This window comes from Natrix helvetica (assembly GCF_964273705.1).
Source record: "Natrix helvetica genome assembly, chromosome: 2".
Classification (NCBI taxonomy): Eukaryota; Metazoa; Chordata; class Lepidosauria; order Squamata; family Natricidae; genus Natrix; species Natrix helvetica.
Genome location: NC_138552.1, coordinates 254158408 through 254177367, shown reverse-complemented (window position 1 = coordinate 254177367; position 18960 = coordinate 254158408). Strand labels below are relative to the sequence as shown.

The following is an 18960-nucleotide window of genomic DNA, read 5'->3' as shown; positions in this document are numbered from 1 at the left end:
GTGTGGAATTTAGCCTTATGTGTAATGGGAGCATGGAGAGAAAAGGTATCAGTCTTAAATTGTTCTGTTTATGAACTCTTCTCTCAATCAGCAGATTTTCCTTTGACATCAGGTAGCTGTCAGCGTTCCAAATATCATGCAGAATTAAATCAGAGTCCAAGGCAGAGCTATCCTTAAAGTTCCAATTTAATAAGACAGACATGTTGGCACAAGCTGTGGAATCCCAAATCTAAAGCTTCCTGGGATTCCACCCAGTTGAAAGTTCATGATCTTATCCCCACACCCATAAATCCATCACATGGTCCAATCTTCTTCGCCCACGCTGGCATCTCCACCCAGCTGGTTCCGGTCAGGTGCAGAGGTGCTGAGACAAAAGATGACCTTGGGCTTCTAGAAAAGAATGACAACAACACATTCCACAATTCTACTCCTTTCTATTCCCCCCTCCCAACTACTACACTAATGAAACAGCATAATGAATAATAGAGAGTGTGGCAGGCCAAAGATCCTTAAAAGGAATATAACTGCAGGCCTGACAGTAGTTTTAACCCTAGGACTGTACCATTAAAATAGTTAGGTTGAAAGCTTTGCATATCTCAGATCTAAATCAAGTACTGAAAGTGCCTTTGGTCTGATCATCAGTATTGTATAAAATCTTTTGTTGCGTTAGCAAAATCTGCTGCTCAGAAAGGAAAAAAAGAATAGAATCCACCAAATCCTTTGGAAGGTATAATAAAGTTGTTTTTTGAGGGGCTTCTAATATCATTTGACCATGTACACATAAATACAAGTACATATATGCAAGCAAGAACGTACGTAGTGTTCTGCTGCAGCAGATCCCTGGTCCATCTAGTCCAGTAGCTTGTTCTCATAGTGGTCAGTCAACTGCACAAGGTAGTCCACTAGTCTCCTAGCAGATGGTCTTCTGAAGCAATCACACTACCCTCAAGGCTAATGGCCCTTAATTTATATTAATTGGTTAACCCTTTTTAAAGCCAGCAAGCACCATATCTCACAGTGAATTCCAAAATTTAATTTCACACTGCATACAATAAAATCTCTTTGTCCTGATTGTTTCAGGATTCACTTTCATTGGGTGGTTTCTGGTTCGAATAGCTTCTCCTCCTCCACTTTATCCACACTTTGCATAATTTTGTACATCTCGGTCATGTCTTGATTCCCTTCTTGGAGCAAGTGCTCGGCTTCGGCATCTCCCTGGTTTTTTTCTGTGAAGATAGAACTAAAGAAACCGTTCAGCGTCTTCATTTTTTTTCCTGTTAGGATTGCCACCAAAATCAAGGTGCCTTGTGGAGCATGAAAGAACAAAGGACTCCTCTTACACTACACCAGAACTTTGGTCTAGTGTCTCTAGAAATGTGATTAATAGTAGCAGTGGGACTTTTAAAAGAAAAAAAACTCTGCTGCTTTTTTAATAGAAAAAGCCAAGGATTAAACTTGAGATAACTGAACGCAAAGCATGTGCTCTGTCACTGAGATTTTTGAGCATATGTTCAAGTGGTGGCAGACACATGCTATATACAGCTTGAGGCAGCTTGCTATTTCAAAAGTAGATAGCATCCAGGCACAGATCATAGCAAAGTGTCTGTCAGATTTTCAATACTATCTCCATGGACACAAGGCCTAGGTAATGTTACGAGACAAAAATTAAGATTCTTAAGAGAGAGACTAGAAAATGCATCCATTCTTTTGAGGCCATTCATAATTTGAATGAATATGTTTCTACTAGCCAAATTATGAAAGCAGAGCTTGGGATGTCTCAGCAAAAAGATTAGAGGAAATTAGGGCAAAGAATTTCATGTTAAGCCCTTAATGCCACAGGCAACTCAACAGCTGCTTGTTTTCCATCCAAAGATTTTAGAGCGCCAAAAAGCTCACAACCAAATACAGATCAAGCCATTAAGAGAAATAGATGAAGATGGGTCACAAGTGCATTTGAACAAACTATTTGGGATTTGGCTATGGGATTAAATTAATTGTAATGAACTGTGAAATTTAAATTTTATTTTAATACTCTTTAAAGGAAAGAGCATCATATTTTTGTTTCAATTTTAAAATGGTATCTTGATTGCTGTCCTATGAGACTACTTCAGTTTTTAAATGAATGTGTTACAGATAGTGTTTGATGGTAGTCGAGCTCAGAATTACAGTTGTAAAGTCATGGCATCTTTCAGTGGGTCATAATGCGATCCTGCCCAATTGTACAACATTTTTTGCAGTGGTTGTAAGCTAATGCCACAGTCGTTAAAGAAATTCATTTTCTTCAATGGGCATTTTTTTTTTTTTTTTTTTTTTTTTTTGCTGGAAAGCAGAAGGAAATTCTGAAAACCAGCAAAAATGCTGAAAATCACGGTCAAATGATTGCGAACATTGCAAAAATCAGTAAATTCAAGCTGGTTGCCAAGCACTTAAAATGTGATCACGTAGCTGTAGTGGGGGGTTGCAGCTATTGAAATTCCAGAGCCAGATCATATGTAGCTCTGGGGAGGCCCATCGTAACTTGGAACTGTCATTAAGTACCCAGTCACTAATTAGTACACTACCTGTACTCATTCCAAGAAATAAAGATGCATTAGTAATGGAAGGCTGATTTTCAAATATAATAGAAGCAAGGAGCTATTTACAACAATGTAAAGGATCAAAACACAAATGCTTAACATTTAATATTAAATAAATGCAACAAATCAAGCAGATTACATCGGGAGAAAGAATCTGAAACCATCGTACTAGAAAATGTTTAGCCTTGCAGTAACTTAATTCAGAGTTGCATTGATTTAAATTTATTAGTGTTGTCAGAAAACACTTGAAGAATAAGGTTTTTGAAAACTGCTGCTGAGGTTTTGTCAGTTAAGATGAATGTACTTTTCTCACAAAAATCTTAAAATCTTGCAACTAATGATTTAAATATTGAGTCACTCTTATACAGTTGAGAAGGACTAGCAAACAATTCAGAATGTAATTGTTAAGCTTATGTTTTTCATTGAAGAGGAGGAAGTTTTAAATTATAAGCAGTATAAAAATAGTTGTAATTTTGTGTCCTCCCCTTCCCACTTTCATAGTGTTTTGCGATCATTCTGCAAATGTGTGTTTTCTTTTGAGGGCAGCAACATTAAAGCACCAAATAATAAGTTAGCATTACAACAAGTGATTAGCAATCCACACACTTTCATAATATATCAAGCAACACTACAGTATTGTAATATATGTATATTCTCATTAATATTTAAGATCTATCTATTTAAAACATTTGTTTGGCCATTAATCAACAAAAACCATTCTTGGCAAGATACAGAAAATTTGACAGACCCTAACAAAACACAACTGTATATATCAACTCTAAATTGTATATCAAATTGTATCAAAAATGCACAAGTTATATCAACATGTAATGATAAAATAATAGAATAGTAAGTCAAACAGAAATGGCACCATGGAATAATTAATGGTGGGGGATTTTTATATGATTATATAGTTCCCTTTGTTACTTTTGTTTCCATTTCTGTTAATAAGGGGAATGGTTCTAAAGAGTGCTTGACTGTTGGCCTACGCTAATCAGCATTTTCCTGAAAATTAATTATACTGTAGAAGAAACTGCTTTTTGAACAAAGATGCCAAAGCAGCATTACTAGTATTTTATGAACAATGAATCCTAATGGTACCCTTCTGAAAACACTGATTAATCTGTCTTGCTGATGCAACAGGATAGTAAATATCTGCATATTGGATGTTGCGTTTGTTAATAGCTTCCTAGCTTTTGTCTAAGACTTCACCCTCAGACTTTTCTTTGTACACAAGTAATTTATGGTGAAGGGTATTTGGCCTGCCCTTAAGTCCAGCATTAAGAGATGTTGTTTTGACCTTAAGCTTGTGCCATAATAGCAATACTTAATGCTTCCCTTGGGATTTTGTTCAAAGGTAAATGAGAAGTTTTCTAAAGATGTGGAATGGTATATACTAAAGGCAACACATCCCGTCCTATATTGCTGAGCAATATAGGAAGCTTATAAATGTAGTACAGTGGTTCAGGAGTTCAATTTCTAGTTTGAAACCCATAAAAGTGAAGTTTAAGTACATATTTCTTCCAAATCTCATGCAATATGAAATGAAACTTATTATGTACTGCCTACCAGTGGTGAAATTCAAATTTTTTTACTGCCGGTTCTGTGGGCTTGGCTTGGTGGCCGTGGCCGGGGAAGGATACTGCAAAATCCCCATTCCTTCCCCACTCCTGGGGGAAGGATATTTCCAAATTTCCATTCCCACCCCACTCTGGGGCCAGCCAGATGTGGTATTTGCCGGTTCTCTTAACTACTCAGAATTTTCCACTACTGGTTCTCCAGAACCTGCTGAATTATACCCCTGCTTCCTACTGGTGATCTATGTAACTATAGACTTTGCTATGCTTTCAATGATTATTTTCTTAATAGTCCTTAAGCTGAGATTCCTTGGCATTTTGATTTCTGTTACTGTTCTATAACAGCATAGAGTAGCTCATGATATTTCTGCTTTAACAGCTATATTCTGAGATTACAGATTTTGCCTATCATTACATTTATCTATACTGAGCATATTTTATATCTCTCGATATATTTTCTTTGATCCTCCCATCTCATCAGGTCACAACTGGTGCACATGATTTAAGGCTACACTTCCACATTACCTGGAAGAGAGAACCTGAAAGAGGGTTTTTCCCTGATGTCTCTTTAATATCTAACAGTAATGCTATTAAAGTTTCCTATATTGAGCTTTGAGTTAAGAAGTGATGTTTGTTACTATTGAAATAACTTTTGCTTTGACTGACAAGTTAGCAGTTGTAGAGGGATTAAATACATCTATTAGCATGTTTTACAATTCTAGTTACTTAACAGAGTAGAGCAGTCTTTAAAAAGAAAACACAGTACTGTGGCTTTATCCTTCTGTTCATTGTCTAGGAAAGTGTTGGTTGAGGAATCCTGGGAGTTGAAATCCGCGCATCTTAAAGTTGCTGAAGTTGAAAGTTGCTGTTCTGTAGCAACCTGGATGTAACCCGTGTACTTGTGATTCTCCCTTACCTTTTACACATACATCTGTGTGCAACCATGTTCTTTTACATCATCCGTTCCTTAAGGTGTACATTCTAATCAAATTTGCTAAGTAAAAATCTTGGTATTGGACTCCTGAGTGATTGTGTTTAGCATGGAGTTACCTGCATTCTCAAGGACATGATAGCACCGAAGCCGAAGTAGAGACTTTTTTTTTTCATATCTGTAAGAATATTAAATTTCTTAGCAAGGCAATTATGAGCTATTTTCTTTTTCTACAAAGGGGAAGGAAGCGAACTAATTGCCAGTGCTCAGTGAACGGAAAAAAGCAGTGCCAGTCCATGGCTGCCTGTACACGTGACCAAGCTTGAAAAGTTTCTCTGGAATTTTGAGGGAGATGTGATAGCTGTGATTGTGATGGGTGACCGGGCACATTTTCTTTCTCAGCTGCACAAAAACAGCTGGCGTGGGTAGTTTTTGTTTTTTTTAAAGACAATCACTTCCTGGTTGACTTGTTTCAATGTGCTGCTTTTGCCATCTGCTGGAAAAGGAAGAAAGGAGCCTTGCTCTCCTGCCTTTTCATCCCCCAGTTTATCTGCAGTCTAATACGAATGCAACATTTCACACATTTTTTAAGAAATACCGGGCAGTCCATGAAATTGTGTTCTCTCAGTCTATAGCAGCCATATCTACTTTTAGTTAGAATGTGCTAATCTTTCAATCCTGATTTAATAAAAAGTCTTGATTAGCATTATTCATAGTGAACATTGAACACTTGGTTCAATGGATGTTTAATCCAGAGTTGGGAAGTTGGAGCATAATCTTAGAGCAGTGGTTCTTGAGACATATTTTCTGATAATATGAAAGCCATACATTTTCCTCCCATAAATCAGTGTATGAGCTTAAGAAACATACCTTGCAAATTTCTGTTGACCCAAGGTTTGCTTACTGCAGAGGGCATATCTTGCAAATCACCTATATGTGGCTCTTTTCTCCTTAAAGATTCCCTTTTTTGCATAAGAATGCATGTACAAGCTCTACTTTATTCATGTTAACAGTTAGACATTGTGCAAAATTTTCGTGACATTTTGCAACCTTTCTTGACAGGGTAGTTAATTGAATCACTGCAGTAGTTCAGTCAATAACGAAGTTGTTAAGTGAATCTGGGTCCCCCCCCTTTTTTTTTTTTTTCCTTGGTTGCAAAGGTTGCAAAAGATGATCCCATGACCCAGGGACACTGCAAAAATCATAAATATGAGCCAGTTGCTAAGCGTCCCCATTTTGATTATGGGGATGCTACAACTGTCATAAGTGCGAAAACTGGTGATAAGTCATTTTTTTCGGTGCCATTGTAACTTGGAATGGTCACTAACGAATGGTTGTAAGTCAAGGGCCGTCTGTAAAAGAATATTTGAAAACATTTAAAACATCCATATGGTCCAGTAGTGCAAAAAAGTTTAAATCCTGTCAGGTACTTGTTAGGGGTTTTTTTTTTAGTCTCCAGAATCCCTCATTAAGAGGCAAAAATTAGTGGTGGAAAATTGGCTACATTTAGATGATTTTTTTTAATATTTACTCTCTCATGGAACCTAGTCAAAGGTCTTGTTGAACCTTAGGTTCTGTGTGACACACTATGAAAAACCATCTACTGACATGATGGCTAACCTTTTGGGCACCAAGTGCCAAAACTGGAGGTGCATGCATGCGCCAGAACCCAGAGGAACAGCTGGCGACAGCGCACAGGCCCACATAGAAGGCTCTATGCCATAGGTTTGCCATCATGTATTAGATGATGTTAATACAGGTTATATATAATAACAGTGCCAATCCAATAGAGACAGGCAACATTTTGACACCTTTGGAATTGGTTTTTCTTACCATTATTACTTTCTTTGGTAGTTGAGGCACTTGGCCATTAGGGCAATTAGTCATTAGTGACCAATGGGATTTTGAAAAAAAATATTGTTATAGCTTTTAGTCAGGTCTGTGTTGTATTCCTTTTTTCTTTGTGTGTGACTTCCTTGTACCCTGCCTAGAACTCTTGTCAGTTAGGGCAGCCTATACATTTTCTTGCAGACGTTTCATTATCTCTAGTTTGGGTAATGAAACTCTGCAAGAAAACAACCAAGCTCAGAGAGCACCTGGGATCCCTGATCTCATCTCTACCTCAGAAAAACAGTATAATAATCTTGCAGTTTTTGCTTCTCAAATGAATAGCTTCCCTCCCATTGGGAGAGGAGGGGAAAAAATCACAATTCTTTGTTCATGTTTAAAAAATAAGAATATATGTTACTCAATCGGTCTAATCCAATTGAATAATTGCTACCTTTTCCTTCAGCTAAGATCTGTATTTAACATGACTTCAAACGAAGGCCGAAAAAGATCCATGAGGGCCCTTGTGGCTGTTGGCAATGGAAGAGGATCTGCTGGTAAGTAATTGTCCTCCAATAGATGAGTCAAAGCGTGGAAGCTATAACTAATCCCTTCCAATAGAGGTAGAAATTCCCTTTTGTTGAATGCATTGACATTTGGGGGATATTGCATCAGGCAGGCATCTTTTAGAATTGGAGAAGAGCACAAAAAGCTTGTCTGCTCTAACTATCCAGACTCGTGCTGAGATGCAAAAGATCCCAGTAAATTTAAGGTTTTCGAAATGATAGCATTGGATGTGGCTCAACAGGCATCCTGAACCTTGAAACATATATTGCAATGGACTTTCTCTGAATATTATTCTGCAGAAAGATGGAGAACCACATTAAGTGTTGATACTGTTTCCTTGTATGTAATAAGGTGGTTGTGGCTTCTGTTAAACAGGCTTGACTGAAAAGGGATGCTATTCGTAGCGTTCTCTGTTAACCCCCAGCACTTCAGATATAAGCACATACTGAAGGATAGACAAATGAATGAGCTTTTAACTATCTTTAACTTTGGGGTAGCAGGCCAGCAGCAGGCTTTTCAAATCCCCCCCCCTCTATTTTTTGAAGACAGCTCCAGCTTTCATCTCACCTGTGATGTTGTTTCCATTTATTTCTTACCATTTGGTTTCGTATAGCCCAGGGGTGTCCAAACTTGGGAACTTTAAGACTTGTGGACTTCAACTCCCAGAATTCCCCAGCCAGCATGGCTGGCTGGGGAATTCTGGGAGTTGAAGTCCACAAGTCTTAAAGTTCCCAAGTTTGGACACCCCTGGTATAGCCCCATTATTTGCTTTTGTCCTATTTCTCCTTGTAGAATTTAAATGTATGCAGTATGTGAGTTAATCAGCCAAGAAGTAAAAGAGAGAGAGGTTCTATATTAGGAGAGAAATGTAGAAACAACACAGTATTGCCTAAATCTGGCAAAGACTGAAGAAACAGGGAAGGAAGCTTTCTAAATCTGTCAAGAGGATTCTTCTTGGAAATAATCTGTTTTGTAGCAACAGCACAACCCAGATTGTAAAACTCAGCATCAGGGACCTATTTATGTTCAGAACGAAAATACCGCCCAGCAACAAAGCTAATATAATTAGCCATATTCGTCTGTTAGATTCCTTTACCGTTTATAATTTTTTACATGCTAACATTTATCGTATTTTTTCAAAAAATATAATTAAAAACCTTATGACAGTCAGAGTTTTGCTGAACAAAAACTGGACCTTAGATTAATCCAGGAGCCAAGGGCATATTTATTGGGGGTAGTGGAAGGGGGCAGATCTTTTCCTTTTTACTTGGATATATTTGCAGCTCTTAAAAGTTCTAGTTCTGGGTGGGGAAACTGGCATAGAATCTTAATATTACATAGATAAGGGAAAACCTTAGTACTGTATGTAATGTAACATATGTGCGAATGTATGTATATACAGTATGTATTGAATTTCTATGCTGTCCATCTTACTAATACAGAAACTCTGGGCAGCTTCCAATAAAATAAAAAGTTAAAAAGTACTTAAAACAATTAAAATTAGAATAAAAAGTTTAAAAGATAAGAACCAAGATGATGGGCATCCTGGGGTGAGAATCTTCTCATATAAAGAACATTGGTGTTATATATAGGAGTTTTCCCATTTTTTGCAAGTTGCCATTTGTGATGTTTCTAACAGCCCATTTGTATTTATCAGGTTTTGCTCTAGGAAAAGCATCTCACATGAAGAATGCACTAAGAAAAGTATGTAATGCAAAAGCTTAACATCTATTGTTATTAAAGTCTGTCTTTACTTCTGTGGTTTTGAGATATAAAGTCACAACCGTCTGCTTCTACCCTTCTTTGAATCCATTTGGAAAATGTTAAATACACTGTATTGCCCAAATTCGCTCACAACTGCTTCTGATTATGTGGATGGGTGAGTGAATACTTTTGGCAATATAGTGCATCTCAGACCGTGTTTTCTGATAAAGAAGCTTTCCTATCTGCTGCTTTTATATGCATTTGGCAGACACTGAACTTGTGTGCGAAATAAATACTCTGTCCTTCAGCTGTCCTTCTCATCACAAATTCCATAGACATCATTCATGGAATAATAAGGACAATGAATTGACATTGGTATAGATGGGGAAATGTTCTTATTCACTGCTGCCACTTGTGGCAAAGATTCACTCAATTCCCATTGCTGCCCTTGGGCACTCAAAAGATAGATAGGTTCTTCTGCAGAGTGTATCCCTTTTTCTCCTCTTTATCATTTTGAACAAATTGATGTGTTTTCAAAAGGCAGATTTGGAGGATTTCACAATTTTAAAAGTCAGGGAAGAGCATCCACTTGAAAGATGTTGTTTGTCGTGTATACAGAATCCATGGCTTTGCATTTGAATTCACGGTGAAGTGCAATAGGTCACAGATACTTTGTGCTTCTCTTTGTGCTAAATAAATCCCTATTGCTCTTAACATTTTTAGACCGAGGGGAGAGGAGAAGGAAAGAAATTATAAGAAAACTGATTTGTTTATATTTTGATGAAAATAATAGGTTATCAAAAGTTTAAAAGGACCTGATCAGGCCTCTCAGTTGAAGCCAGTTTATAATTCAAGGTCATACTCAAAAATGACTAATTGAAATCAACAAATATATACAAATTTTAAATACTACATGCAACTGTTTTCTTTTTTAATTTTCTGCATGTAACCTTTTTTATTTTGAGTTAACTAAGACTTTGGAAAGAATATAATTTCTTTGGAGATTTTTTTTTAACTTTTCACGGACCATTTTAATTTTCCTTTTCTTTTAAAAAAAAGGTTTGCAAGTCAATTTTTCCAGATGAATTAATTAAACATCTCTTTTCTTTGTTTTTTAGTATCATAATTATTTTTCATATCTTTTCGTTAAGTTCTAGCCGAAGAATAATAAGGTTTCCTTAATTCAGACTTGACATTTCTCTTGAATATCACTCTTCTAGATTAAATTTAGCCCCTTATTTGGGCATCTGGATTGAGGAAGCTTTTGCCTCCTGGGGACTTCAAGGAAGCTGGCAAAAAATAATATTTTATGACCCAAATTATTAAAATGTCATCTCATACTAAATAACCTGGAAGAATTTGTTAAGTATAGTAGGTTTTATTTATTTATAAAATGCAAATAGTCATCCGTCTCACAAAAAGTGACTTAAGTGGTATACAGCAATTAAATAAAAAATAAATATTGTAAAACAAACATTATTAAAAATATAAAAGTTATTAAAAGTACAACACAGAAGAGAGTAGATATTAACAACAATATTAATAATATTAATATCAGTAGACAGTACCTCCAGCTATTATTTTGATTCTTCTAATTGAAATAAGTACCAGATTGTAGTTTATAATTGACCCAGAAGTAAGTTTAATATTTTCTCTTTTATCAGACCTGTGACTTAACTTTAGAATTGAGCTGGTACCTTTTCTTAATCATTTCTAGTTTTTTAAAATAATGTTGTTTCCCCAGGCAAAGAACAAAGCTATTCGCCATTTACAGTATGTTGAAAGATATGATGATCATACAAGTAAGTATTAGAAATACATTTTGAAATTTTAAAAGTGAGCTAGTTGCAGTATTTTCCCCAGATATTATAAAACTGATTATTTCTTCCATCTCTTTATCTGAAAATCCAAGTTTCATGAACTTGTAAAAGTATGCCCTATCTGAAACTTTTCTTTTGGCCACATGAACGAATAGCTATTTTATTCCATCTCAATACAATACAATACAATAGCAGAGTTGGAAGGGACCTTGGAGGTCTTCTAGTCCAACCCCCTGCCTAGGCAGGAAACCCTATACCATTTCAGACAAATGGCTATCCAACATCTTCTTAAAGACTTCCAGTGTTGGGGCATTCACAACTTCTGGAGGCAAGCTGTTCCACTGATTAATTGTTCTAACTGTCAGGAAATTTCTCCTCAGTTCTAAGTTGCTTCTCTCCTTGATTAGTTTCCACCCATTGTTTCTTGTTTTACCCTCAGGTGCCTTGGAGAATAGTTTGACTCCCTCTTCTTTGTGGCAACCCCTGAGATATTGAAACACTGGTACCGTGTTTCCCCAAAAATAAGACAGGGTCTTATTTTCTTTTGCCCCCCCCCCCCCCCGAAATAAGCACTTGGCCTTATTTTCAGGGAGGTCTTATTATTTTTGAGGTGCAGGAGGCGGCGAGCATGGCTACTGCTGTGTTACAATATTTTTAGGGAGGGCTTATTTTCGGGGGAGGGCTTTTTTTAGCACATGCAGTCAAAAGCCCAAACGGGCTTATTATCCAGGGAGGTCTTATTTTCAGGGAAACAGGGTATCATGTCTCCCCTAGTACTTCTTTTCATTAAACTAGACATACCTGCAACCATTCTTCATATGTTTTAGTCTCCAGTCCCCTAATCATCTTTGTTGCTCTTCTCTGCACTCTTTCTAGAGTCTCCACATCTTTTCTACATTGTGGCGACCAAAACTGAATGCATTATTCCAAGTGTGGCCTTACCAAGGCATTATAAAGTGGTATTAACACTTCACGTGATCTTGATTCTATCCCTCTGTTGATGCAGCCTAGAACTGCGTTGGCTTTTTTGGCAGCTGCTGCACACTGCTGACTCATATTTACATGGTTGTCCACTTGGACTCCAAGATCCCTTTCACAGTTGCTACTATTGAGGAAGGTACCACCTATACCTGGGATGGCGAACCTATGGCACGCGTGCCACAGGTGGCACGCGGAGCCATTTGTCAGGGCACACAAGGCTGATTTCAGCCTTTTTTAAAACCATTTTTCATCCTCCCCAGGTTCCAGAGGCTTTATAGGAACCTAGGGAGGGCAAAAACAGCCTCCCCCCCGGCGCCTTCAGGAGCTTCCCTAAAGCCTCCGGAGCACAAAAACCCAGCCCTTCGGGCAAACTGGACATTCAGGAATGGACTTTCAGTTTGCTCATAGTGCCGGTTTAAGCCGTACGGAGCCTTCTGAGGCCTTCCGGAAGCTTCCCTGAAGGCTCCGAAGGACTAAAAATGGCCCTACGAGCAAACCGGAAGTGACTTCCGGTTTGCTCATAGGGTTGTTTTTCTCCTGAAGGCTCCGGAGGACTTAAACGGGCCCTACAAGCAAACCGGAAGTCCATTCACAAACTTCCGTTTTGCCCATAGGACCGTTTATTTGCATTCCGGAGGCTTCAGGGAAGTTCTTGAAGCCCCCGGAGGGCCTCTGGGGGGCTGGGGAGGCTGTTTTCGCACTCCCCAGGCTCCTATAAAGCCTCTAGAGGCTGGGGAAGGGGGGAAAAGCATGCAAAAAATGGGGCTGTAATGCACGCATGTGCGCTGGGGGGTCGCTCCCCCGCTTATGGCATGCAAGCCAAAAAAGGTTCGCGATCGCTGACCTATACTGTACCTGTGCATTTCGTTTTTCTTGCCTAAATGAGGAACCTTACTCTTTTCACCATTGAATTTCATTTTATTAGATAGCGCCCAATTTTCAAGTTTGTCAAGTTCCTTCTGGATCTTAAGCCTATCTTCTGGAGTGTTGGCTATTCCTGCCAGCTTGGTGTCATCTGCAAATTTGATGGCTTCCCTATTTATTCCCTCATCCAAATCATTGATGAAGATGTTGAAGAATACTGGGCCTAAAACAGCCTTGGGGTACTCTACTGCATACTTCCCTCCATGTAGATGCAGTTCCATTGAGGACTACATGTTGAGTGCGGTTGGTCAGCCAGTTACAAATCCATCTGGTGGTGATGCTGTTCTTCTACTTTATCTAGTAGTAGGTTATGGTCTACCTTATCAAATGCCTTACTGAAGTCCAAGTAAACTATATCGATGGCATTCCTCTGCTCCATTAATTTTGTCAAAGAATGCAATAAGATTAGTCTGGCATGATCTGTTTTTGACAAACCCATGTTGGCTTTTGGCTATTACTTTGTTTACCTCTAGGTGTTTGCTAATTCGTTGCTTGATTACCTTTTCCAGAATCTTTCCTGGTATTGAGGTCAGGCTGATAGGTCTGTAGTTTCCTGGATCTATTTTTTTTTAAAGATGGGAACCACATCAGCTCTTTTCCAATCCTCTGGCAGTTCCCCGGTGCTCCAGGATCTCTAAAAGATATAATTCAGTGGTTCTGAGATCTCATCTGCCAGTTCCTTCAGAACCCTGGGGTGTAATCCATCCGGTCCTGGTGCTTTGAACTCATCTAGGGTAGACAGGTGCTCACTTACCATTTTCTTCCCTATTTCAACTTGTGTTCCTAATCTGATTTTTGTGGTGCTGTTTTTGATAGGTTGGACTGTTTTATCCCTTTGTGTAAGGACAGATGCAAAAAATGAGTTCAATAGTTCTGCTTTCTCCCTGTTCCTTGTCACCTTCTTGCCACTTTCTCCCAGCAATGGACCAATTGTTTCCTTAACTTTTTTCTTGTTTTTAACATGTTGGAAGAAGCTTTTTTGTTATTTTTTACTTTTGTAGCAAGCCTTTCTTCATTGTGAGCCTTAGCTCACTTAGCTCACTTCATCTTTACAGGCTCGGGCTATTTGCTGATATTCTGCCTTAGTTATTTCCCCCTATTTCCACTTTTTATACTTATCTTTTTTGTCTTTCAGTTTGTCAGAGAGTTCTTTATGCAGCCATGCTGATTTCTTTTGGGAGCTGTTATTTTTCTTCTTCATTGGTATTGTGCTAGACTTGGCTTTTGTAATCTCATTTTTCAAAATTTCCCAAGCTTCTTGAGTTGTTTTCCCCTTGAGGATTCTCATCCATGGAATTCTTCCCAAGCTCTCTAAGTTTATTGAAATTAGCTCTCTTAAAGTCCAAGACTCTAGTTTGACTTTGTTCTATTACTTGTGTTTGCATAATGTTGAATTCCAAAATTGCATGGTCACTTGCCCCCAGGGTTCCTGTAGCTTCAACACCTTCTATCATTTCCTCTCTGTTAGTGAGAATTAAGTCCAATATGGCTAATCCCCTTGTTCCCTTCTCTACTTTTGGGAAACAAAGTTGTCTGCTAGGTTCGTTAGGAATTTTTTGGATCTTCCACTTGGTGCAGAATTTGTTTCCCAGTTGATGTCAGGGTAGTTAAAATCCCCCATTACTATTGTGGTTGCTTCGTACATACCTTAGTTAGCTGACTAGCAAAAAGTTCATCTACTTCCTCTGCTTGGTTGGGTGGTCTGTAGTATAGACCTATGGCAATGTCATTTCCCCCACAACCTTTAATATTGACCCAAATGCATTCAAGATAGTTCTCATCATTGTTGTGCTCTATTTCTGTAGAGATGTAGTTATTTCTTATATATAGTGCAACTCCATCTCCTCTTTTATTTGGTCTATTTCTTTTAAATAAATCTCACACCAATTCATTATTTTGCATGAATTTATCCAATTTCATAAGAAAATGCCGGGGGTGCTTTCATAGTTCCCTAGGCCCTTTCCTCTCCCATCCCCAAAATTATCAACATCTGATTAGTTTTAGCAGGATTATTTTGCCTTTTCTTTCAGATTATGCCTTGATTTTTTATGCATGTTAACTACTGTGATTCATTTAAATTAGCCACCTCAGATAAAGCACACAAACATAAATTAATTGCACCAATTTGTGGATTGCCCCAAACTGCCTTCTTATTTATGCTATCCTAGCAATAGAAAAGCAAAAGTTTTGTCTTTTCTCAAGATTCAGAACCAGAAAATCAATACTTGGTTTTCATTCTGGTGCCATATAGTTAAAGATGTAAACACTGTACAAATTGCTCTTCAGACAACTTTCAAAGCAATACACACTCAACAAATGAAAATGTTTCCATTTCCACTGCTGTATTGCTTTCTGTGTAGGAATTAGATTTTCTGTGAACAAATGGTAAACACACTTAAAATTGTGCATTGAAATCATTCAGGATTCAAAATACTTATTTAGCAATATTTTGTTTTTATTTTAGTTTATCATGATATTGCAGCCACTTTTAAGAAAACGACAATTCGGATGAAGAAGCAAAACAAAGGTGAGTTAAAAAAAAAGGCATTTGCATATAAAATTGGGAATTTCTATTATGGGGAAAATGTATAGTATTTTTTATTCAGTCAGCTAATATTCATCCAGTTTGGACTTTAGAGTGACCTTCTCAATTAAGTGGCTTTAATTTTTTTTAAACTCTTTGATAGCAGCTCGGATTTAGTCTATTATAGCCACAAAGTAACATACAGCACAATATTTACTTGCGGAAGAATCAATGATAAAAGTATTGTCCAGTATTCATATAGTTATCTCCCTGGAGCGTTCTCATTTAATAAATTGCACATCTGCTGTTGTCATGAGAAATAAACAGTTGTTCTCCAATCACTGAGTGACAATTGGTCCTGCAGTTGAAATAATCACAAAGAGCTGTATTTGTAGCTTTTTCATAAAATACATTTGGTCAGACTTGGAATTTTAAAGCTTTATAAGCCTAACCTCATGAAACAAGTTTCTGTTGGAAAATATAAGAGGACTATTATTCTCAATGAAAGTGACAGTAGAATATCTACAAAGATAAGTATTCTACATTCCATTTTACAACCGACATGCCGCTTGCCTTCCTGTATTAGCAATATTCCATTGATTGCATTTAAGCAGACTTCTCATGTAGACATTTTTAAAATAAATAACAACACTAAACAAATATATCCATTCTTACGTATTTTGTTTGATCTTATAGTAATATTAATTGCAATAATATCAAACAAAATATTAGGAAGAGTATGAATAGTAAGGTCTTAAAAATAAAAATACAACATTTACTTTTTTACGGATGATATGTGTATGTCAAAAACTGAATAAAATAAATTTCATGTAGCTAATGTAACAAGTAAACATGCTAATTAACACGGATTAATAAACATAGAAAATGTTTATTTAAAAGACAAACAAGGAACAGAAGGCATGTGAATAATATCTGAAGGAGATTAAATTAGGTTTTGCTGTGAATTTCAACAGACCAGGCATTTTTTGTATTAGGAAGAAATTAGGAAGAAATTCATCTTTTGAAGCACTTAGCAAACCTGCTAATAAAAATACATTATTGTAGATAGTCTAAAATAATATAGCCCTCAGATAAGTTGAAAAAATTTAATAATAGCTGCTGTTTATAATATTGCCATTTTTATTTGAATCATACTAAATTGTTTTTCACAGGGTATGGACTTCGTTGTCACCGCGCTATCATCACAATCTGCAGACTGATTGGGGTTAAAGACATGTATGCCAGGGTTTATGGATCGAACAATATACTGAATCTCACCACGTGTCTCTTTAAGGGATTAGCTAATCAGGTAAAAATTAAGTGAGAGACTAACATATGCTTCTCAGTATGTTAAAAATATTAACTTGGACCTGTATTGTAAGATATTTTATGAACTGTGCTTTGCCATAATGCAGTGGGAAGGTACAAGGAAGGAATGTTCAAATTAATTTAAAGTGAATACCGGAAAATAGTTTCTTGATCTCCTAAGCATGGTTTGTGGAGTATGATAATTTTCTCCAATTTTGATTAAAAATAAGGTTTTTTACAATCCAAAGATGGATTGTATTTGTTCTTAAAAACACTGCCACGGCTGACACTTGAGTCAGGTGCAGTACAAGGGCAACATTGATGCAATATAAAGGTGAATGAAATTAATCAATTAGGGGTTTTGCCCAGGATGACAATCAGAAGCCAAATTAAAAAGTTATTGTAGCCTAGTGTTAACAGCTTGAGTGACAGTCTCTCTTGGATTTTGGGCAAGTAGAGATTTTCTCTCATCTGCTGTCTGATCCATTATTATTGAAACATGCCATGGATTTACTTGCGTCCTCCTATATGGAATATATTGATTTTTACCATTCTTCTCTCTTTTCGGCTAAATTTTGTTTTGTGAGGGGAGTACGTTCATTTCATTCATTGAAGGATTTTCAAACAAACAAATTCCAGCTTTATAATATTGCTGTATTTTATTCAGCTTCATTTGTGCTCTGTAGAGCTTGCTTTCTGACTGGGTTGCTTGCTTACTTTCATTATTATCATATGTCTGTGAAATCATCTCAGTTCATCTGACCTCCAGTCATTTTTTATGCCAAGAAAATCTGTAAAGGTGGAAATCGATCAGCGGATCTCATTTGTTAGTAAGAATGCCAGTACATTATTATGGGAAATAGGCAAAATAGTTTTGAAGAACTAGGAAGTGTGAAGAAGAACTAGGAATTAGTTTGGAGAACTAGGAATTGTCAGATATTGCTAGATTGAAAATTCAGTACAAACAAGCTGTTCACATGTGCATTATTCTTTCAATGTCTTGACTTTTCAAATCTTGAACTTTCTCTCCTCATTTCAGGCTTTCAGCCTTTCCTTACTTTTGTGTCCATCTTTCTTTCCTTACCATTGTGTCCATCTTTCCTGATATACTAAAATATTGAAATTAAAGCTGAAGCTAAGGGATACTATGTTTCATACTAAAAACAGTAAAGTTTTTAAAGAGTTAAAACTAGCAGCTAAGGATAGCTTTTACCTTCTATGAAATTATTGGTTTACTAAATTTTGAAAACGGATGAATTGGCGTTTCTGGAGATTAGAATACTCTCTTTGAATTATCCCCACAGGAAACTCATCGACAGCTAGCAGACAAGAAGAAGCTCTATGTGGTAGAATTCCGTGAAGAATGTGGCCCGCTGCCCATTGTTGTTGCAAAGCCTAATGGACCAGTCAGAGAAGATCCTGAATCAGAAGAAGTAGCTCTTGATGTCAAACTGGAATGGAAAGAAGTGAAGGCAGCACAGGGAATGAAGAGTAGATGGGCTGATGTCAAAAGAGCGGTTTGGTAGATTTGGGCAGTATTTAGATACAAACATTAAAGAAGAGCCAGCATAATTGTATAATAAGGCAATGTTTGTTTCCACATGAAGTGAAAAAATTATTACTGCTTGCCTTGATTATTGCAGTCCTTAGAATGTAGTCATTCAAAACTATGTAGCCAACTTTCTTCAGTTGGTGTCTATTTGAAATGCAATCATTTTGTGGCGTGCAGGCTGTAAAGGAAAACGAATCTTTCCTCAAATAACTGGAGAAGATAACAACAGTATGGAAAAATAAAGTTATAATTGAATTTCATTTTGCTTCATCTCTATATGTTCAAGTAGGAAACATGGACTTTTAATAAATGAGGTAATTTGATGCATTTGGTTTTTATTACTACTTGGACAATACTGAACTAAAAGGAACAATTGGAAGAAGTCCCAGTAATGTTAACAAGTTTTGGATAATTCCTTGCCACATTCGTCATTGTGATAGAGGAGGCATATTGGTTGCAGAAAGCTGCAGGTACAATTTCAGGGCTGAGAAGAATAGGATTGAAACCCTAAAGAGCAGTTTTAAACAATGTAGGAAGTTCTGAGATAATAGAAGAAATCATTTGTCATAGTATAAGACTTCAGTGATATCAGCAATCTTAAAACTTACACCCACCACTTCCAAACATATATAAAAACATTGCATCCTTTTTGGTGATGGAACAAAAAGT

The 18960-nt window shown here is 37.0% G+C and overlaps 1 protein-coding gene across 1 annotated transcript in view; it reads left to right on the top strand.

The window, feature by feature from the left end:
* MRPS5 (mitochondrial ribosomal protein S5) overlaps window positions 1-18614 on the top strand; it is a 36354-nt gene extending 17740 nt beyond the window's left edge. Inside the window, exons 6-11 of the mRNA XM_081945916.1 lie at window positions 7378-7468; window positions 9136-9182; window positions 10927-10984; window positions 15372-15434; window positions 16604-16740; window positions 18044-18614. Of these exons, the coding sequence (XP_081802042.1) occupies window positions 7378-7468; window positions 9136-9182; window positions 10927-10984; window positions 15372-15434; window positions 16604-16740; window positions 18044-18265 (618 nt within the window). The 3' untranslated portion in view covers window positions 18266-18614. The remainder of the gene's footprint in view (window positions 1-7377; window positions 7469-9135; window positions 9183-10926; window positions 10985-15371; window positions 15435-16603; window positions 16741-18043) is intronic.
* Window positions 18615-18960: the final 346 nt, after the last annotated feature.